This window comes from Lissotriton vulgaris, chromosome 11 (assembly GCF_964263255.1).
Source record: "Lissotriton vulgaris chromosome 11, aLisVul1.2, whole genome shotgun sequence".
Lineage (NCBI taxonomy): Eukaryota > Metazoa > Chordata > Amphibia > Caudata > Salamandridae > Lissotriton > Lissotriton vulgaris.
The window spans coordinates 1074722715-1074746904 of NC_141699.1; the positions used below are offsets into that span (position 1 = coordinate 1074722715).

Sequence of the window (24190 nt, forward strand, 5' to 3'; positions counted from 1 at the left end):
CCAGGATTCAAACATGTGAGTAGGAGGTCAAACACAGATCCCTCAAGAGGATACACTTAAGTCTACTAAGCCTCCCAATAATGCGTTCTGTTTGAGTTCTTTAACATATCTATCATTATATAAATTGCAGTGGAGATTTGAACTTGACTATAATAGCACACTATGACTGTGGGGACTTGATGTCACTATATTTGCTCACTATCTCAATGGAGACTTGAGCATCATTGTAAACACATACTATCTCCATGAGTATCTGGGTACCAATAATCATACACCATCAAGATAAAGTAGATACATACTAAAAGAGAACCTATGCTCACCCTCTAGTAGCTTTACACAGAGCAGCCAAGCTTATCTAGAGAGGTAATGTGTAAAGTATTTGTGCAAAACAAACACACAATAACACAATAAAAACATACTCCACACTGGTTTAGATAATTAGAGAATAAAGTTATGAGTAAAGCAAGACCAAAATGACAAACATCCAATAAGATGAACCAAAGTTATGAATTTTTAAAGAATAAACCAAAAGATAGTGCTTAGAGTAAAACCCCACTCACCCAATAGGCACACACACACAAATATAAAGACAAGTTCAAAGTATTAAACTATCATATTTCTTTGAACCTTCACCTTGTCTGTATGTGATAATAATGCGAGCTTTGGCATAGGTTCCCTCCCTGAACCTTTGATCTTCACTTGCTATTAAAATTCGCCCTGCAGACCTTAGCTGCAGGGGCCTGAAGGTGCTTGAAAGCCCTTTGCGCTCTCAAAACAACAATCACATCCGCCTAAAATATTTAACTTCAGCAAATAAATATGACACATGCCTAGGAAAGCAGTCCCATAGTTGTTATGTTTTGTGAACTCTAAATTAACTCTTAATTGCACTCGTACTGCAGAGGGATTGGGCAAGCGAAGGGAAACGAATCCGTTTGGAGAGCTGTTGCCTGCATGTTGTCGAGACGGGCGGTTTCTACTTGAAGCCGAGAGACAGGCTTGCATCAGAGGACGTTTAAAAGGTCGAAGCAAAGCTTTTGCGTTAATAACTGGAAACATATTCGGGCAGGGGTGGGGCTGTGGGAGATAACGTTGGTGTATTATGCACTGTGGGCGCGCCGCACGTAAAAAAATACATTATCCATAAACGATAAAATAAATCAGTCCCACCGTTAGTTAATTTTCTTAAGAAAATGCACTGTTAAGAGAAGGTTCTTAGGTGAGAAAACGAGAGACCGCATTGAATCTCAGGAATGCATGGAACTCCACGCTGGAGACTAACACAGGAAAAGTGTGCATACCTTGTATAAATAAATGAATGAAAAAATAGACCAACAGGTACAGTAATGTTGCCGAGGCTCTAGGTTTTCTTAGGATGCTACCGGCAGAGCTGCGAAATGCTGGGGTCGTCGAATACTTGCCCGCCTAGAGTTGATTCCGTGGCATGCCTCTTTCTTCACTTTCTCTCCCCCCCCTCCCCTATGCAGGTTTTCCCAGTAATTTGCACCCAAGTATGGATTCTGACTTGGGACACAGCTGTGCACAATGCTCACCACGCAAAAACAATAAATAGTGTGTGAAAATTGCACAAAATCCAAGTACGCGCACCTCATAACAGGGGGAAAACACAGGCATTATCTTCTTTACGGTCTGAATAATGTATAAATTGTGTGCCTCTTAAATATAATACCGTATTGTTTTGGTGTTTACCAGATGCGCAGTTTTCAACAATAATTGCTTAGCCTTTGTAATGAGGGCACGTGTATGAGAGAGCGGCTCCAATGCCTGTTGTGTAACTGCGAAGACAATTAGCACCGGGAACTGCTCAGCCTTCGAAACGAGGCCCCAAATATGGCATAGCCAATAGGTCTCGCCTTTGGGGCCTTATACGTGTTTAGCCATGCAACAGTTGATGTTGTTGCACCAAGGATATTGTGCTGGATAACTAAATACTTATAAGGTGCCAAAAGCGAGACCTATTGGCTATGCCAATGCTTGTTTGTGATTGCCATTGATTCAAATAATGTAGTAGCGTGTTGGCCGATCATACAATATGAAGCTCCATGAGACTTCAAATACCTTGCAATGGCTCCCAACGCGTTTAAAGGTTTAAAAATGGCGCCCACGCTTTCCGACTGACGCTGGAATCTGGGGATCATAGTTCGATCCCCGGCGGCAGGTTAGCCCAGCACCATGTGACTCTGGGCAATAGCTTGCTTAATCTTCCCGACGGCCCCCAGCCCCTAGAGACCCTTACGGGTGATTGTGCGCTTTTCAAATGTGGATTATTATTATTATTATCACATACCTTTACTCACTGCAAGAGCCTCTATCAGCCATTGCACCTCTTCCTGGACCCTCTCTTGAAGACCTCTCTTTCCAAGTCCCAGGCTCCGCAGGATGGTCAGACCAAGGCGTTTCAGTGGCTTCCAGGTGTGTTCAGGAGTAGTGAAAATGCCTGAGGTAAATAATTATTGGTTAGTGTTCATTAAAAATCCAGGTATCCACTTAACTTGAGCACTTCATTTTTATAGCCAGAGGAAACTTGGTCCGTTATTTTTTAGCAATATACAAGGGTAAGTGTGACACATTGCAAAACTATAATTTTAAATGCAAAGTGGCAGCCTTAGATCCACACTATTGCTTTACATCGCCTATTGATGTAAACAGTACCAGTTCTCACCATTTATGACTGATGACCTGTGGATCCCTGCTGCCTGGGAGGGTAGCATGAAATTTATACATACTAATAAATTCAGGGAAACTGGCAGCATCTTTATATTGTGGTGTTGATGAAATGGCAATATTTTCTAAGACATTGTTGGAAGTAGGCAAAGCGGGATTGCATTGCATTGCAGAAACACAATATGGACTTGTTGGAACACTGTAACAATGGGCAAATTGTTGATTATTTCCAGAGATTTAAAACTAAGGGGTGGTCCCTCTGTGCACTGCTGCATAAGGCAAGGAAGTGCCTAAATCCTTTTGATCATGTTCTCCAAAGAAAATAACAATCTTGACAAACTCAGTGAAAAATATTTTTCTTCGGTTAACATTAAATTAATAAAACAGTAACTTCAGGCCCAGAGAATGTCCTTCATCATGGATACAGAAATCCCAGTAAACATTCCAATATTGTTTCAAACTGCACAAATCATTATAAAAAGATCCAAATATTGCGAAAGACGGTGATCAGTAACCAAAGGCTGCATCTCCCTCAGTAACCTGTAAAGTCTGAAAGTAGTTTAACACTTATCTTGTTCCCTGACCATGACCAAATGAAAGGCTCCTCATAGGACTATCTTCGTAAAAAAAGACCAACTGAATAAATCTTAAGAGCACAGACATCAAAAGAGGAGGACAGAATTTCTTAATGGTGATCTCATTTAATACTCTGTAGTCTTTGCAAGCACAGAACTCCCCAACTTTTTGGGGGTAAAAGAAAATGGCTGATGGGTCACAGGATTTAGAGGGTTTTTAAAACCATTAAACAAATGTTTGGCTAGCTATTTCCCTAAAAGAACGCATATTGTTCCATGATGGCATGAACCTGAGTACACTGTATGTTGATACCTGGTTCTAGATCAATCTGACAGTCAAATGTTTGATGCTAAGATTTCTGCTTTGTTTTTGCTAAAACTATTTATGAAGCTTTGGATCTCGGATAAAAGGCTTGGCAAGTCAGCTGCCGCACAGGAAATGTCCAGGCTTTGTTTAGAACATACTGAACAATTATGTGCATAAAAAGATATAAAAAAGGTTACAGATGTTTTCTGTCAATGAAAGGATTGTGTTTTGATAGCCAAGGTAGACCAAAAACAACTCTAAAATTTAGGGCATCAATTAGATCAAAACATTTCTCTTTGGGATGCCCTACAGAACGCATTATCTTTGCCATCACTGCACAGTGAGTAATTGCCCTGAGGAAAGTAGAGAACCATGTACAGCTCTGCCTTGTTCTGGTTTATATTTCTTTACAGCATGAATCTGAGGACTAACAGCAAAATTATTAACATAGAACATGTCTATGGCACCCGAAACAATCATTACTAACACATGCAGTGTGTAAATGTTGTTAGGAGTAAAGGATACATCAATATTGACACTAGAATATGCTACTGCTGCGATGGCTGTGGTGGCTTCTTTAAACACTTCATGGAATTCAATGACAATATCACAGTATTTGAAAAATCATCCATTAGCGCCACCATATATTTGGATTTGACTGTCTCCTTTTATCCTTTTGTGTTTTGACAACGGTGGGCAAATTTTACCTATTTACAGGGGTTCCCCTAAAGTATCCATAGGTGGGCATAAATCATGCCCTAACTTGGGTGCGGCTTGAGGGTACGAATGTCTTTAGTCACATTTTTGTTCTGAAAGACTATGTTTCAGCTTTAATGTTAGGTCAATCAAAGCATCTTAAACTAGGGGCCTGTCCACCAACCAAAGGATGCAGGTCTCTGTTTGTTCTTCAATCCCTTTAAAATAAAGAGACTCTCTTGGCCTCTAGCCTATCAACCTCTATACCTAGGCTATTAAACTGCATAAAATAGAACAAAGGACGCTCAGTATTCAGGAGTGGGAACCACTGCTTGATTGCTCAAGAAGTGCAAACAGCATTATAGGACAAATACATTAAAGGTTAGCGGATCCTCATGGAAACTCTCATGCCTGCAGGGGGTATTGCTAACTGATTTGCTGCAGTGTGTGCCTGTGCCCCTTGTACTATCTGAACAGAAGATGATTGAACAACCCCTGCTGCAACCCTTTGTAAATCCTGATCCCAAGGAGTACCCTCTCCCTGTAACTGATCTACTTGCAGCATTACACCCTCAATGTGCTTCTTCAATGTCTTAGTCTCTGCCAGTGATTAATTCTAGTTTCCACCTTAAACCACACACCATCATCTACAAAGACAAAAGGGAAAAAGCTCCTGAAGATTAATATTGAATTTTTGTCGGATTTATTTGGAACACATTTTATTCCCTGCTACAAATGGGGGAATATGCTGCCCCCAATACAATTCAGGAAACAGAATGAGAAAGGACAATCGTCGCGGAATGGGTTGGGAACAAATAATTACCTAAAATAACAATTCAAACTAATATATAGGATAAAGTTGCGCTTTCACCTGTAAGAGAAAGACAAGTAATAAGCTCTTGTCAGCACATTTGGCGGCAAAGTACGCTTGTCTGCGTCCGTCTGAGTCTGAATGAAGCCAGCGATCAGGAACCCTGGTCGGTCCCTGCCAAACGATATGTCTTACTTTCCTGATAAACTATATGCTTTAACTGTAAGTACAAAGCCAACCTGCTTGCATTTGTTCTTTCCCGGTTTAGCAATATTGCTCTGTAATACCTGAATCTTTAGCTCAAGAGAGCAGCATTGCACTAATGAGGTGAATCTAGTGAACACGATATGTGGCGGCTGTTTTTCCGATCCATTGCAGATTGTTAGATAAGCATAAATTAGATTTTTGTTTATTTATATATGAACAGCCTGATGTGGTATTTTTTATGGAAACTTGACTTCATAGCAGCTCTATGTCTGATATAGTACCGGCCATAGTATCACTAGATGTGGACATCTGGGTAAAGCTTGCAGCATAATTGCAATATATAAGGTGGCCCCATGCTATGTTTTGTCTCCATACATGATTGTGTAAGTATGTTATTTTTGATCAAATTTAGACCAACTTTCACCATTTCCTGTGCTCTTGTGTATTATCCTCCTGGTCCGGCTACTGAGTTTTTAGAAGCCTTACCAAAATTATTGGATGTCCTGCTGTTAAAAAAAGCTAACGTGACCCTCCTAGAAAATATTAATCTTCATTTGGATGATACTATGTGCTCCAATGCAGCTTATTTAATACAGGACTTAGTCAATTGGTGCCGTAAGTTATGTCACCAACGCATAAGAAAGGTCATCTTGTTGATCCATCCAGTCTGCTAACTGCCCTTATACGTTTGTTAGGAGGCCTCTCCTAGTTACCCGCGCTGACCATATTATGATTCTGATTCTCCTTTCATGTCATAATTTCTACACATCTTTCCTTATCACACCGAGAATAGATCCCTGTTAGCCAAAGTTGGATCCTATCGAATTGGAACAAACGCTCCTTAAAACAACACCCGATATAAGAGACAACACCTCAGGGGATGATCTAAAATTCAATGAATGGATCAAGGTATCTTTAGATCTGAACATTCTGGTAAGGAAGCATATACTCGTAAACCCTGTAAGGCTGGCTGGCTGGATTAAAGAAGGAATGCAAACATTTACAAAGGATATGGAGGAAAACGTAAGACTCTGTCAGCAATTTTGATTATAAGAGAGCTGTTAAAAATATCATTATGCTACGAGAAGCACATGTTATGTTTGTTCTGCATCAAAAGTATATATTTGAGCGAATTCCACTAAGGAGCTGTTTGCAATAGTTAAAACTCCTACTAATCCACCAGACTTGGGCTATGTGTCTATTCTGTCCGTTTCCCATTGTAATGATCCGGCGAACATTTTTAAATCTTTGATATTTCTGCCACCTTACTTGAGAAGATATAGCAGCCAGGGACAGCTGATTCTTCTTGTCATTGCAAGACTTTGATGAAAACATTTGCAGCTTTTCCCCTTATAAAGTAAGAGGACTTAATGGTCTTAACGAACACAATAAAATTGGTTTCTCCTCTTGAGCCTGCCCTTCCATACATTATGCAAAATGGACAGATGAAGTACAGAATGCGGAACACATCAAACATTCACCCCAGTCATAGATCTGGGTTAAATGCATCATTTTTTTGCCCGCCATTTCATTCCATTTTGGACCCAGCCATATGGAAATCAGTCTTGATCCTACTCCACATGGGAACAGTCCAGCCCAAACTGCCAGACCAGGTCCTCCCAGCTTATAATGTAACACAAATCAGCCCACAGTAGACTTTGGACCAGCAGTGCCCTATTGCCTGGTGGCGATTCCTAGTTTGCCAGAGAGAGTGCTTCCAGTGTCGTACACCCATAATTCATATCAGACACAGCGATTACCAGCGTTTCCTCTACTTCTGATTGCCCATCTGCAGCCCAAAATGAGGTCACTTCATTCCACACAGTGTTACTTACCCTTGCCTTTCAGGAAGGCCTCTAAAAGCGGAGCTCTGGGACGTTCATAGAGCTCCTCTGAGTGGGAGATTAGAGCATCTCTTACAGCGTGGCATCCATTCAGCACGATCACTGGTGTCTGTCCCATCCACAGAGTGAACATGTTCCCATAGGTCTCTGCAAGCTGTGGTCAGAAAGTTAGTTTGTAAGTTAATAGAGCTTATCGCGCGGTCAGAAGAGCTCCAACCACTACCACATTTTGGCACACAGTAAGAAAAATTATCCACTATTACCTTTTTCTATCTTGGTTGCCACGTTAAGGAAGGAATTTGAGGGTATCGACTGATAATACAATAGTTAGACAACTCTCTATTGTTTATGTTACCAGCTAGATGATGGGGAATTAGATGCAACATGGCCTTAATTTAAGCTGACCAATATCTGTGAGCTACATGGTTACTTAGATGCAAGTTCAGCGGGGACCGGATATGGACAGCTGTGACCCATGGCTTGCTTCACGTAACCCCTGGCACTGCAATTGTGACCCCTGGCCTCAGAGAATGGACATTGGTCAAGACTACATTCTCCTGGTTTTCTATCAATTTTTTTATTACAGTGATGGTGAATACTCATATTCACCACTAGTGTAAACAAAATGGAGTACAACTAGCTGGAATATGGCCCTCACTGACAGCCGGGGTAAGTAACAAATACTTTTAAATGTATGTTGGGTGCATGCTTGTCGATGAGAGTGTGTTTATGTGAGTGAGAGTTGTGTATTTGTGATTGTGTATGTGTATGTAAGCATGTGTGTGTGAGCCAACGTAGAGGTCAAAGGCGTGTGATGTCACTTCCACTAGCCCTGGCCTTTTAGTGAAATAACGATCAGGGACCAGTTTTTTCAACCCTAGCTGGTCCCATGATCAAGGTTCATTGATTTAATACACTGTCTGTCTTTCTATGCCCTAGATGTGACTGATCAGTGCCACATGTTTATAAATTAAAAAACACAGCATGGCAGATATTTAAGTTAAGAACACATAGTTAAAAATTCAACTAATGGACTTTCCTTACAGCGCTTCTTCAAAACCTTGCAAGTATAAACACATTCAGTAGCCATGTCTCACTCTGTTCAACTTAATGCTAATATTACTTAACAAACAACTATTCTTGAAGGGGATGTCTGAAATGGGATTCCTGGTTGACTGAGGTAAGCACCTAGGTAAGGCAGGAGCCACCACTCTAGTCAGGGCAAGCTAAGTGCACACAAAAAGATAACCTGTGCTCACCCTCTGATAGCTTGGCACAGAGCAGTCAGGCTTATATAAAGAGGTGAAGTGTGAAGTATTTGTGGAACACACACACACATACATACACACACACACAGAGTAACACAAAGAATACACCATAAAAAGATTCCACACAGGTTTATAAAAATAGAACATTATATTATAAGCAACACAAGATCAAAATGACAAAAATTCAATGTATAGAAGTTGAGATATTGAATTTTAAAAGCATAAATGCAATAAAGCGCGTAGAAGCAAGTAGAGCTAAAAAAGGTTACTTTAGGTTCGGTCAGGACCGGGACAAAGTCAAAGTAAAATTTTACTTCTCAAAATGGCAGCCACGTCGCTTGAAACACTTCAAATGCAAATAAAGACATACTGCAAATATGCGAAGCTACACCAATATAAAGCTTATGTGGAGGTGAAAATAATCTATATCTATACTACTATTATAAAGAGAGAACACAAACCTTTGAGCCAGGTAAACTACAAAAGTAATGCACCAATCACTGCACCCAATACACCATTTGAAAGGGGAGATGTGGCAGAAGGACATAGGCTATAGATATGTACACCATATACATTAAAAAAGCAAAAACACCAAAAGTGGTAAAGTAGTCCCTTGGGGGGCGTGGGCGTGGCCGTGGGCGTCTCAAACAACAAATGTGGGCGTTTACAGGGCCGTGCCAAGTGCAAACAACAAACATAGGCCAACAAACTTCACAACACACTTACATATGCACACATAGAGCGGAAATGCGCTTTCACTGAATTTAGAACGCACAATATGCAGACATAGAGCGGAAATGCGCTTTCAATGAATTTCTAACAAACATTTGCAAATCCCAACACATATAGCGGAAATGCTCTTTCAATGAATTTAAATTCACACATACAGCGCGGTAACACCAATGTACAAAAACAGCAGAGGTGCGCGCTATAAGAAATATACACACATTCGTTGCAGTTACCCAGACAACATTGACGCCTTCGCATTAAAAACCGGGTGGGCCTTCCATCGACGAGGAGTTTCAAATGACGCCACACAGGGTGCAGGATTAATCGCATACTACACCAATCACAACACACTAAAGAAAACACACAAACGACTTCATCTTACCAAAAAAAAAGTCTTTAACCATTGGCCATTGACCAACAACGTCACAGGGGGGTAAACACGAACAAAAAAAGCCGACACTTCTTAACGGAGAAACGCAATCAACTGCGCATTCACAAGACTTTCCTCACATCTTGCGAACAAGATAAAACGCTTACAATAAGACATACGAATAACGAAAATAACACAACTGCCCATAATCACTCGAGCGCTGCCAGGACTTCACCACACAATTGACAAAACAAAAGGGAAACTTCTTTAAAGGGATACAAAAACGAACACACGGAAAGAGCTTTTGAAAGAAAAAAAAACATTAAACAGGTGACACAACACTTTCCTCACATCTTGCGGACAACATAAAATGCGGAAAACAATACATACGAATAAAAAAAATAACACAAGTGGGCCAAATCAGTTGAACAGGGCCAGGACTTGCACAGACAACTCTTCTGCGGGGCTGGCGGGGGCCCTGAAGCAGCCTTTTGCTCCCGGACAACGTCGGGACGGGCTGCAAGTCTGCTTATAATTATCAACAGTTTGAGGAAGCTCTCTACATATATATATATAATTATTTTTTTTAAGCAACATTTACAGCGCAGGAAACATATCCTTATGGATTCTATAAGACTGTGACTTTGGTCATACGCGAAAACCTCAAAATAATGCGCAATAGGGAATCTCACATTCAGTCACGATAAGCCGCATTTAACTCCATAATTTACTAATAATATTAGACATACTTTGTTGTACAACCTCAAGTTTGCTGCATCATATATAAATACTGGAAGAAGTTTTATATTCTGTGAAGCTTATCCAGCGATTCTGACTCCCAAAATTTCCACATAACTCACTACTGAGACCTGTGTGTTCATCCTTATTTTGCTGACAGTTCTTTACCTGTCTGTTCTCACTTTTGAACACAATTTTCAGGAAAAGCTCCTATACTCCATATATGATTTTTCCTCAAACAGTATATCAAGCCTTACACATTACCTGGCATCTATGACATTTCAAATTAATTAGACCGGGTAACTTCCATAACGAAGGCTTGAAACAATTGTCAGTCTTGGTCTACGCTACCAACGCTCTCTACAGTTGTGTTCTCATTAATAATTCTTACATGATCAATACCCTCAATGATTTTTAATGAATGTATGACGTTACAATGCATACATTCAAAACGCATACCATTACAACAAAAGTTTTACAATGCCAAATGCATTACAACGCATGCTATTACAACACCTGCCATTACAACGCAGGTGCTATTACAACGCATACCATTACAACGTAAGTATTGGTAAGTATTTTTTTATTGAAATTAGTGTATGGTTTTAATTTAATAAAGTATATTTAAATGTATTTACATTAATTTAAATTAAAATTAAATATAATTAATATAAAAATTATAATTAAATTAAAATTAAAATAAATTATTATTAATTAAATTATATTTAATAGGGGGTGTTCTAGTAGGGTAAGTTTTTGATTGTGTAGGGGTTAAAATTGCTATTCTAACTCCAGGGGGGTGTAATAGTAGGGTAAGTGTTGGATAGTGTAGGGGTTAAAATTACTATTCTAACTCTAGGGGGGTGTAATAGTAGGGTAAGTGTTGGATAGTGTAGGGGTTAAAATTACTATTCTAACTCCAGGGGTGTGTAATAGTAGGATAAGAGTTGGATAGTGTAGGGGTTAAAATTACTATTCTAACTCCAGGGGGGTGTAATAGTAGGGTACGTGTTGGATAGTGTAGGGGTTTAATTTAAAAATATTAAAATTAATTAATTTATTTATTTTAATTTAATTAATTTTAAATATATTATAATAAATTATAATTAAATTCCCAAAATATCATTTATAAATGAATATTTTTTTTCAAATTAAATTAAATTAAAATAAAATTATTATTTTGAAAAATTAATATTAATTAAAATAAATACTACATAAAATGTAATTAAATTATTTTTATAAAATTATTTTATTACTATAATAAATAAAATCAAATACTTTATAAAATAATATTAGTTAAATTAAATACTTACCCATACTTACGTTGTAATGGCAATGGCATGCGTTGTAATAGCACCAAAAAGCACCTGCGTTGTAATGGCATGCGTTGTAATAGCATGCGTTTTAATGGTTTTGCGTTGTGAAAATTTCATTGTAATGGTAGTGCGTTGTTATGCCCGCGTTGTAATGGCTGTTCCCCATTTTGAATCATCTAGTGAGGGCATTACCTTGAAGTACCACTGCAGTGGTCTACATTGTGTACCTACATACTATTGTCGATTCCAATCTTAGGGGCCCATTAGGATGTCGGGCGGATTGCCCCCGCCAGGCTGGTGGTAGCCACCGCCGGCCTGGTGGGGCCAATCCGCCTGACATCCTCTCCTGAATTCCCCCCTGCCATATTAGAATGGCGGGGGGAAAAGGGGCGGAAAAGGATTAATATGGTGGCGGTGTCTAATAGACACTGCCAGCCATATTAGGACGGGCCATATCGGAGGCCTTTCTGTGGCGGCGATACCGCCACGGCAAGGCATGCGGTCTTCACTCTGGAGGCCCCCTGCAGGCCCCCAGAGTGAAGGAGGGGTGAGGGGGGCACACTGGGGGTACCTGTGGTACCCCCCCTTCATTTGCATAAACAAAGTGGCAGGCACCGCGCGGGCGCCGCCCACCACAATGCTAAAAATGCAGGATGTGCCCGCCACAGTGGCGGGCACATCCTAATACCCCCCACGGGACCCCCGCCCTTGTGGCGGGCGGTCCCAATCTCCGCTAGGATGACAGGCAGACAAAGTCGACCTGTCATCCTAATAGGCCCCTTAATGTCAACCAGCAAGCACGGGTCTACTTCCTCTACCCCCTTCTATTTGCTGAAGTCCTTAAAAAACAAGCAAAATGCCTACAAAAGGAGGTACTACCTCTACAAATGAATCATATCAGAATGTCAGTAGTTCCCCACAAGATGACACAATGAATCGTATACTACAGGAAATCTCTACTGTCAGTCGACTACTAGAGGATATGGACGCTAATATATTATCCCTTGCAACTGAAACTAAAACTATCAGTGTTGATTTTGCGGGATTTCATACAAAAACTGATTACTAAGGGGCCGATTACGATGGCGGGTGGACAAAGTCCGCCCTCTATTGTTGGTGCAAAAGGGAACACCCTCCATAGGTGCGGCGGTCCCGCAAAACGAATTAGGATGCACCCGCCACACTGGCAGGCGCATTCTGTATGTTTGCATTGTGGCGGATGGCAGCACCCGCCACAATGTAAAAATACATGTTTTATATTTGCATGCAGGTGCCTGCCACCTTGTACATGCAAATGTAGGGGGGTACCATAGGTACCTCCCACGTGCAGCACCCCAACCCCCCACTCCCCTGGGGACCCGCAACGGGTCCCCCAAGGCATTTTCCACCTGTCTTTTTGCGGTGGGAAATCCGCCGCAAAAGACAGGCATCCTAATACCCACGGCGGTGCATGCACAGCACCGTCTCCATTGCCCCATTGAACCTGGTCCTGCAAGGCGAGCCCTTTCCGCCACAGCGTATGGTGTTTCTGTCTGCCGAGGTACCTTTTCCCTTTCCACCGCCATCCTAATTTGGCGGTGGGAATTTTAACGATGGTGGCGGTAAATCCGCGACCTCCAGGCCGGCGGTCCTCATCGCCGGCCCGCCGGTCGCAGATTTACCGCCATTATAATCGGCCCCTTAGATCTGAGACCTACAACAGTAGAAAGTCGTCTTAAAGAAGTACAAAACAAGGACCAAGAACTTTTATTTCTTTGCTGTAAGGTAGTTGATTTGGAAGACGGTGCTAAACGAGCCAATATTCGCTTCTTTGGATATCCGGAAACAATTGAGGGTCAAAATGCTTGGTTATTTCTCTGCAATATCCTTCCTAACTTAACTGGTCTCTCATTTGATCCTCCATTAGAAATTTAAAGAGCTCACTACATTGGACCTTTGCGGAAGGACCAAACAGCTAGACCGAGACCCCTCATTGCTTGTTTCTTAAGACACGAACAAGTTAGGCTATTCCTAACTGCAACAAAATCACGAGGTTCCTTCTCACATAATGGACATGTCATTCATATGGCCACAGACTTTTCTAGGCCAATGAACGACGCAAAGCATTCCTCACCATCAGGCCCCAATTAAGACAGATGGACATTAAATACGGTTTGTTTGAACCAGCTCGCTTTCGAATAACAAAGAACGGAGATTCTAGAGAATTCTTTGATCCAGGAGATTTGCAACAATTTTTAGATCAGATGAAAATACAAGATATGGAAACACTGGACGCTTCAACTGATAATGCTCATACGCATTTAGGTCCTTCACAACAGCTATTTGATCATTGAAGACGTAATTTTAGTAATCCAAGGCATAGAGGAAGAGATCTAGATCGATCTGTCCGGGTCTCAGATGACAGGTTTTCAGTGCTGCATACTGTCTCTACTTTACACAAGACCAACAAAGAGATACATCTCGTTCTCCTCTGAAACCAGCCTCTGATGAAGACTGATAACAATCATTTTCATGATTTCAACTTGTTGACAGTATTGAATTTTATTTATCTCAACCCAAGATGGATATTTGCATTTTTATCATTGAGTAGGGTTGATTATTCAATAACAGGTTCTATTCTGTAACTTGAAGATATATTTCAATCTCCTATAATTTAATATTATTGAATATTATCTTTAGCATTTTGTCTTTTTATATATTCAACTACACTGTTTTTATTATAATGTTCTATTATAAAATATTATGAAATATTATTTCTCAATTTGTATTCATGCACACCCTCTTTTTAACATATTTTCTCTATTCTAGGTTCTTTCTTAATCTCTAATTTATATGTATTCATGCATTATTCTGAATGTACTCATATTTAATATCTAAAGTATTTATTATATTAATTTCATCATAGTTTACTGATTTTATTATCTTATACTGTATTGATATTTTTACTTTCTATTTATATAAATGTAATGTATTACTATGGTCTGCATTATAGTAATGTGCATATCTTATCTAGTTACAGGTTATCTACTGAAAGTTGGAACTATGGTTAAACTTAATATAACTTTACATAATTAAATTTCATCTTTAATGTATTATCTTGCTATGTTTTAGATCATATTGTTTTATTCAGATGTTATTTTATGAAATAATGCATAATATTGTTTCATTCAATATATATCTCTTATATATATTCTATATAGCATTTTTTCTCCTCTTACACGTATTCAATCACTTTCTAACTTATAGACATTTTACACTATAATAAATATTTCCATTTCTAATATGTTAAGCATTTCTTATGATTACAAAGTACTAATCTCATTACTATCCAAAGTTAGTATCCTGTTACACTATATATGTCCTCATATTTTATCCTCACACAGCCTTAAAATAGTCCTATAATCTATGTTATAGTCTTAGGTTTATACTCAGTTACAATTATATACTGGACAATGGAAACTTCTTTCTAATGTATTATGTTATTATTCCATTATTTATTACAATATATTATTATTTTGACAAGATCAGATGTTATATTATGAAATTCCATGCAGCACTGTCTTATCCATTTAATATTTTTATATCACTTCTATTTATCGTACTTCTTCTACTATTTTTATCCAATCACCTTTTTAATTTACACACCCTCAAGCAATATAATTCATGTTAATTTACCCAATACAAAGCATATTTCTTATAAATACTAGGCATGCATTTCATCATATATCCTCATAGCTTAATGATCTTATTATAATATAATATATTTGTGTTTATATTCTATATTTACATAGCTATTATGCATTGGTATATTCTACATTATCATATGATGTGTATATTATCTATGCTCACCCACACTTACTAACCTTTTGTCAGAGCTTCTATCCACGGTGGTGCCTTAGGAGAACCAGACCCACATTTAACAGTTTAAAAGTGTTAGTGCTTGATTCACTCTCTATCATTTACATATCTTAATTGCTCTCCTTTTTCAAATCGTATTACACCTACAAAAAGTTTTTTTTTTAATCTAACACTTCAAACATTCTTTGTTTTATTGACTCTAAATATTCCCAATAACAATCAGGGGTTCCCCTTTCCTATTTTTCACCCCCCTTCTTTCATTCCTCTTATCCATTCTCTACTCTTTGGTCATGTCCACCTCGACAGCAACACACCCTCTTTCTATCATAACATGGAATGTTAATGATCTCACTCATTACATCAAACAGAAAAAGTGCTGTCATATCTCCAATCTAAAAAGACGGATGTAGCATTATTATAAGAGACACAACTAGATGCTTTGGAATCTGAGAAGTTGTGTAGAGACTTGGTTGATAAAGTGATTTATAGTAGCTACAGAAAAATTACAGGACACATAAAGGACCCACTCGCAAATGTGGAGTTGCGATCCTTATCCGCAAATCCATCCAGGTACAGATATTATAGACATGGACAGATTCTGAAGGCCATTATACATTTGCCAAACTACGTATCAGAGACACATGTATTTGTGTAGGTTCAGTCTATGCCCCTACCGAAACAAAAAAATCATTTTTTCTCCATTTGAATCGCTTATTAACAGAGATTGGTGCATTGCACTATCTCATAGGTGGAGATTAGAATATCGTGAGAGATCCAGTTTTAGACAAAACAGGTCCGTTAGACAAAAGTAATGCAGCAGACAGAACATTAATGGATGACATACTAACAGACCATGGCTTAATTGACCACTGGCATCTCTCCCATCCATCATATACTGAATATACATGTTTTATCCCCAATGCACGGTACCTTGTCTCGTTTGGTTTATTTTTTAGTATCCCAGGGAATGATCCAATCGGTTCAAGTCTCATGTATCTTTAAAGCAGCATTATCTGATAACTCCCCGGTTTTCTTGGCTCTGGAAGTTGATTTACCTAGACCAGGACGCAAACCTTGGGGCATGAATGTACACTGCTATCACTACGGAGTCGCCTAGATCTCAACGTGTGTGAAAAAGAATGAAGACATAATTAGAAACAAGTGGATACAAAGGTGAAAAAGAGATCGATACATTATAGACTATTCATCAGTGGCTAACCAGTCCAAAAGAGTGATATAGGGTTTCCATCAAAAGAGACTTTTGTGATCAGTCATATCACCTGGCCAAACCCTGGAGTGTGAACGGCTAGTCCCCTGATCATTGGGACTGAACCACACAGTGTTGATATCTTAGGATTTGGTCCACCAGTACTGATGAAACATCCGCAATGACTGATCTCTTGATGGTTTTGAAAAAAAGGTGCAACAAAACAGAAAATGTGACTTAAAATAGGATGGAATGTCCTCCCTTATGCAACTTTATTTTATGGACAAGACATGCCTCCTAATTAAAAACAGAACAGTGCAAGATGACAGTAACACATATCTGTCTGTAAAGGGGCCAACATGTTTCTGCCTATTGGGTATCTAATCCCACGGCATTCATCAGGGCCTCTGTTCTTATACTCGTTGCACTCTTACAAGTGAAAAAAGTTCACCTCCACCATAAGAAAAAATGGAAAAACTGAAAAGAATTGGTTCAATACGGTACAACCTGTAATAACCATATGTTGTCACCCTCCGACTCACTCGTACTCTAGTGAATCCCCGACTGATGGGTGAAGCTACCTCACCTCGCCTGGACACTGCTCAGGTATAGGAGGCACCGCACTATCCGTCGGTACCTCAAGCTGTCATCTGAGGCTTGGGGGTAAAACTCAGTTACAAATTTACTTTCAAGATTATTTGTCCACAAATCAGGGTTCTGCAACGTCAAGCAGAATGATGTGTGCTGCGGCTAAACTACTATTAGAGGTCAACTAATGCGTAAAGCAGCACTGGCTATTAAGAGGAATGCTGCACAACAAAAATAATTAGAGCAAAATATTACTATACACCCGCTTATATACCAAGAAGCCAACCTTACACAATCGCAAATCTTTAGAACGAGCCCGAATGGCATAAATGGTCTCTATAAAATCTGGGGCAGAATTCGCCCTTCAAAGAATGAAAACGAGACACTACAGACAAAGGGACAAGGCAGGTAGATTGTTAGCGGCACAACTAAGACAAAGAGAAGCAGCTATGACAATCTCAGCTATCAAGTCATCCCAAGGTACCATTCTTACTAGGTCACAAGACATAGTAAATTAATTTGCTACTTTTTATACATCTCTTTACACACCTAAGAAACAAATTGACATGGAACAATTGGCTTACTTTCTTTCAAAGGTAGATCTTCACCGCCTTTCTGATGAAGGTAGAGCCCTTCTCGAGAGAGAGATTAGCAAGGATGAATTTGCACAAACCATATTCAATCTATCATATCATAAAGCTCCTGGGGAGGACGGATTTCCATCTGAATTCTATAGCTGGTCTGGGTATAATGTGATTGATACATTACATGCTGCATTCCAGGAGGCTGATAGAGAACATTCCCTAGGTCCCATCTCTACCAAAGCAAAAATTGCAGTACTTCCTACACCTGGAAAGGACTCTTTACTCTGTCCTAGCTATCAACCTATTTCACTTTTGAATTGTGATGTAAACATTCTTGCCAAGCATTCTAGCCTCTCGTCTCAAGACGGTATTACCTTCTTTAATCAACCCAACTCAAGTGGGTTTTGTCCCAGGGCGTTCTTCTAGGAACCACATACGAACATTGGCACATACTTTATGGCATGACAAAAATCTCCCACAAGATGCACTGGCTTTATCATTAGACATCAAAAAAGCCTTTGATCCCTTAGAATGGGAATATCTTTTCAAAGTACTGGAACAGTTGGGCTTAGAGACATGGGGGCCCATTAGGATGACGGGCAGACTTTGTCCGCCCGCCATCCCATCGTAGAAAGGGACCGCTCGCCATAAGGGCGGGGGTCCGGTGGGGAAATTAGGATGCGCCCACCACAGTGGCAGGCGCATCCTGTATTTTTAACATTGCGGTGGGCGGTGCTGAAATCACTGCCCGCCGCAATGCTAAAAATATATGTTATGCATTTCAAAGCACAACGTGACAGGCACATCGCGGTGCCTGCCATGTTGTTCTTTGAAATGCAGGGAGGTACCTATGGTACCCCTCTTGTGTACCACCCACCCCCCCGGAGTCCCTTGGGACCCGCAACGGGCCCCCGCAGGTAGACTCCGCATGCCTTTCCGTGGCGGCAATGCCGCCACCGAAAGGCATTCCCCAGCACACATTGTAATATGGCTGGCGGTGTCAAACAGACACCGCCACCATATTGCAGCCTTTTCCACCCCGGTCGCAAGGCGAAAGAGGCAGAAATGCGGCGGACGGTCTTTCCGTCCGCCGCAGACCCCCCAGCCTTAATAATATGGCGTGGGTCATTCCTGCAAGGATGGCGGGTGGATCGCCCCCGCCAGGCTGGCGGTGACTACCGCCGGCCTGGCGGGGGCAATCCGCCCGCAATCCTAATGGACCCCTCAGTTTGATAAACACACAAAAAATAGAATTAAAAATATCGAGAGGACACAATATCGAATCAAAAATATTGAGAGGACACAATATAGAATAGACATAATATAGTTGGAAATAATATCGACATATAGGTAAGTAATATCGAATGTCATTATATAGAATGTTATTATATAGAATTTTTTTAAATTGTATTATATTAGTATGTGTTAAAAGTATATCATATTTTTTTAATGTATGTTACAATTTTTTTTAGATAATGAATTTTATGTTAATTAATTTTTGAGTATATTAGTTCTGAAGCGAGTACATGGGGAATAGGGTGGGAAGTAATTTAATTTAAATAAAAAAAAAATGTATTAATTAATAATTTATTGTTTAATAATTAATATTGATAATTAATTTTTGCGTATATTATTCCCGTAGCGGGCTGTGGGTTTATAGGTGAATAGGGTGGGAAGTAATTTAATTTAAATAAAAAATATATATATATATATTACTTATTAATTTTATGGTTAATAAGTAATATTTGTAATTAATGTTTGCATATATTAGTTCCGTAGCGGGTTGTGGGTTTATAGGGGAATAGGGTGGGAAGTAATTTAATTTAAATTTAAAAAACATAAAAATGTACTAATTAATAATTTTATGATTAATAATTAATATTGGTAATAAGTTAATTAATGTATTATTAAATATGTAAAACATTATTAATAAAAGGTTTTAATTAATTGATAAATATGTAAATTGTGCACATTTTTATTAATTAAGCCTTAATTAAAAAATGATGATTATTAATGTATGTATTAATATGTTAATTGTGTTCATTTTTTGAGGAGTGTGTTGAGTGTTTATAGGGGAGTATGGTGTGTATTAAATTATTTGAAAATACATTTTTATTAATATTTATATAATATTTAATCAAAGTTATTTTATACTGTTAATTATAGTAATTAATTTTGATATCATTGTTTTTATTTTGTTGTTAATTGTGATTAGCTAATTAAATAAATGCTAATTAATTGTGTTAATTTATTAATATTTTAGACTATTGGAGGTGACGTTTATAGTGGAAAATAGAGGGAGGTGAATTAAATTTAAATAATTTATTATTTTTTGAAATAATTTGAATTAAATTGTAGGACTGGGTCTACTTAATTATTTCCCTACGCTATCCAACACTTTCCCTACTGTTGCACTCTCAGGAGTGGGAATAGTAATATTTACCCCTACGCTATACTACGCTTTCCCTACTGTTACACTCTCTGGAGTGGGAATAATAATGTTTACTCCTACACTATTCAACACTTTCCCTACTGTTGCACTCACTGGAGTGGGAATAGTCATATTTACGCCTATGCTATCCAACACTTTTCCTACTATTGCACTCACTGGAGTGGGAATAGTCATTTTTACCCCTACGCCATCCAACACTTTCCCTACTGTTGCAGTCTCTGGAGTGGGAATAGTAATTTTCACTCCTATGCTATCTAACGCTTTCCCTACTGTTGCACTCACTGGAGTGGAAATAGTCATATTTACGCCTATGCTATCCAAAACCTTCCCTTCTATTGCACTCACTGGAGTGGGAATAGTACTTTTTACCCCTACTCTATCCAACACTTTCCCTACTGTTGCAGTCTCTGGAGTGGGAATAGTAATTTTCACCCCTATGCTATCTAACGCTTTCCCTACTGTTGCACTCACTGGAGTGGGAATAGTAATTTTTACCCTCCCGCTATCCAACACTTTCCCTACTGTTCCACTCACTGGAGTGGGAAAAGTAATTTGTACCCACCCTCTATCCAACAAATTCTCTACTTTTGCACTTGTTGGAGTGTGAATACTAAAGGTTTTAATTTTGTTATATTTAATGTAGTGTAAATTATTAATTAACATAAAAAGTATTATTTAACTAATTAAATTATGAGATATTATTTATTTTATATTTATATAATAGGTTCATTTATATATATATACGTAAATATCTTTTTAATAATGTTTTAAATATTTTATAATTAAGATTAATAATTATTTAATATTATTATTATTTAAATATATAAGTTAAAAATATGTTTTTTAAATTACATTTATTATTTTTACATTTTAGACTTTTTTACATTATTATAACTATGTTTTATTTAATTGTGTTTATTTCATAAATGTTATATTATTTTTAATACATTTAAAAAATGTGATATTTTAGTTAACTATATTTTAAACATCGATATTTTGTACTCGTTATTTTAGTACTTACCTGTTTGTAGATAGGGACTCGTTATTCTGTCCCCCGATATTTAGGCATTGATATTCTGGAAAGTCAATATTCTGTCCCTCTATATTTAGTCACTGATCTACTCAGTTATCCAAAAAATACATCTTCTACATGACAATCCTTCTGCACAAGTAAATTGTGGGGGTTTTCTATCAGACCAATTTCCAATCTTAAGAGGGACACGTCAGGGTAGTCCTTCATCACCACTTCTTTTTCTTTTGGCATTAGAACCTCTGGTAGCCACTATCCGTCAATCAGATGAAATCATGGGCATAGATCTCCCCGCAGGTAAATCAAAAATGTATTTATATGTAGATTACATTTTGCTCACTCTCATGGATCTTCCTCTGTCCCTATCATCTTTGTTCCAAATCATACATACCTTTTCATCCTTTTCAGGGTATAAAATAAATTGGGACAATAGCGAAGCTCGACCTATTTCGCATACTACTATAAAGGCGGCTATTCATGGTTTCCCTTTCCATTAGCAATCTTCACACTTTAAATATCTAGGTATATTAGTAAATAAAGGTATGGAATGTATGGTTTCTGACAATCTTAATCCATTGATTACTCAAATGCAGCTTTGTGATAAATGGAAAATTCTGAATCTTTCCATGTGGGGAAGAGTGCAAGCTGTTAAAATGGTTACTTTACTATGTTTTTTATATACCCTGGTCATGCTTCCTCTTCACATTCCCTTATTGACACTGAGACTTATCGATTCCAAAATAAAATTATTTATATAGGGTACAATAAAACCTCATTTAGTTATAACTAAATTAAAAGCAAATCACTCTTATGGAGGAATGAGTCTCCCTTCAATTGAACATTATAATCTGGCATTCCAACTTTCTCAACTTTCATACAAGTTACTGGGAATCTCTGATGTACCTCAATGGTATCATGTAGAACGAAATCTCTTAGCCACTGATCCAGGCATCTCTACATTATATGGAATTAAAATTACGTGTTCAAAATTTAAAAACCCTATTTTATCAGCAATGCTCAAGTCCTGGCAAAGAGCACACTGATTATTAGATTTAAACCCAAATACTCATGAAAAAGCACATATTTGGAATAATATCAGTATTCCTAAAAATCGGAAAGTGCTTTCCTGGCCATTATGGCATTTAGCAGGTATTCAAACACTAGATCAGCTTTCCTACAATGGTGATTTTAACCTTCTCACAACTTAGAGAAGAATTCGGTCTTCCAATGCACCAGTCTTTGACATATTCGCAACTTCAACAATGTTTGAAGAAACACTTCCCTCTACCTTCTGCCATACTTCAAACTTCACACATAGTTACATATTTAAATATTTGTGGCAAACATACAGGGGTAATATCAGGTCTTTCCAAAATCTTTACCCTGCACCTTCATTCTCAACCCTTGTCACAGACTCTACAAATTAAATAGCAAAATCGCCTTTCAGTATCTTACATTGATGGGGAATGGGAGGACATACTGGAGAATTTAGACAAAGGCACCCGTGAAGCTAGACTAAAATATTGCCTTTTTAAAATTCTTAATGAATGGCATTGGTCTCCTACAAAACTACAGAAAGCGGGTTTACTCTTGCATGCTAACTGCTGGAGATGCCCTGATACCAATTGACTCCACACACATTATATGTGATTGCCCAATAATACAACCTTTATGGACTTATGTGGGTAGTATCTTACGATCTACAAAGCCTTTATCGCTTCCGCTTACATCTGCTAATATTATTCTTCATGATCTACCTCTCTCCCAAAAACTCTCCAAACCCCAACGTCGCCTTTTTCAGGCAGCATTGGCCACCGCAAAAATCGGTATCCTACGACATTGGAAGTCCCTGCCTCCTCCTTCATAAGAAGAATGGTTGACCACAATGATACACGCAGCATCACACGAAAAAGTGATTTACAACCTCTAGAATCAAACTGACATATTCCTTCAGGTTTGGTCAACTTTCTTAAATATGAATACTGGTATTAATATTGATGTAAGTACCCACAATGGGGGGGCGGAGCTTGCAAGCGTCGATGCCGGACGCGTGAGCGCTGAGCTCCTCGCCATCACCTCAAAAATCCTCAATATTATCCTCCATCGACGGGACTTTGCCCTTACCAGTGAGCCCTGCTGATAGGGAAGACCGCGAGACACACTCGGCTGCCTTCTCGCGGCAAAATTGCCGCAATTTACGGCGGGACAAGGTGACAGAAACCCGGCGGACCTAGGCCCAAAAGCAGCGGTCTTGCCCAAGTGCTTGGCCGGCGTGCGTAACCCGACGTGCGGCCAGTGGAGCGACGAGGGTCCGCGGGACGGCGAGCGACCTCTGCCCCGGGCTTCGGAACCAGCGGGCGGCCCTGATAGCTCGACGGCCCGGCACACGACTATGGAGGCAGGAACTGACAACGGGGAGAGAGGTGAGAGGCCTGGCGGAGGCCGGTGCAGGTCTGCGTGGGTCGGCAGTAAAGGCCAGCCGAAGAACACGTGGGCGGCGGGCCGGGCCCTGAGCTGCGGCCCGGTGCGGTGATTGTTGGGGTGCCTCAAGTCTGGGCGTTCGGCGGCGCTCCCCCACCCCATCGCACAGCGCCACAAGTGGTTGGGCAGCGCTGCGGAGCCCTCAGCAATAGCACGCACGGACACCGGGGGCCCAGAGGGGTGTCGCCACGGGAGTGCATCGGCGACGGTGCGGCGGAGGTGGGTCCTGACGTGCGGATCCACTGTCTCAACCTGTCCCAGTAACAACACAGATCCCCCCCTATCCACGATCAACAGGACTTGGGCCCCTTCTGTCCCCCCCCTCATTTCTGGAAGGGACCGCAGAGTGCTGAGCTACGTGGAGTGTACTGCGCAAACTGCCACTACTGCTTCAGGACTTGGTGAGGGGAGCGAAGCTAAACAGTCGGACACTGAGCGCCGTGT

At 39.5% G+C, this 24190-nt stretch overlaps 1 protein-coding gene across 1 annotated transcript in view; it reads right to left on the reverse strand.

Moving 5' to 3' along the window:
• The window catches only part of LOC147684137 (cytochrome P450 2J2-like), a 99310-nt gene that overhangs the window by 65746 nt on the left and 9374 nt on the right, over nt 1-24190 (reverse strand). Inside the window, exons 2-3 of the mRNA XM_086944528.1 lie at nt 7117-7279; nt 2309-2458 (exon numbers count right to left, since the gene is read on the reverse strand). Coding sequence (XP_086800654.1) covers nt 2309-2458; nt 7117-7279 — 313 coding nt within the window. The remainder of the gene's footprint in view (nt 1-2308; nt 2459-7116; nt 7280-24190) is intronic.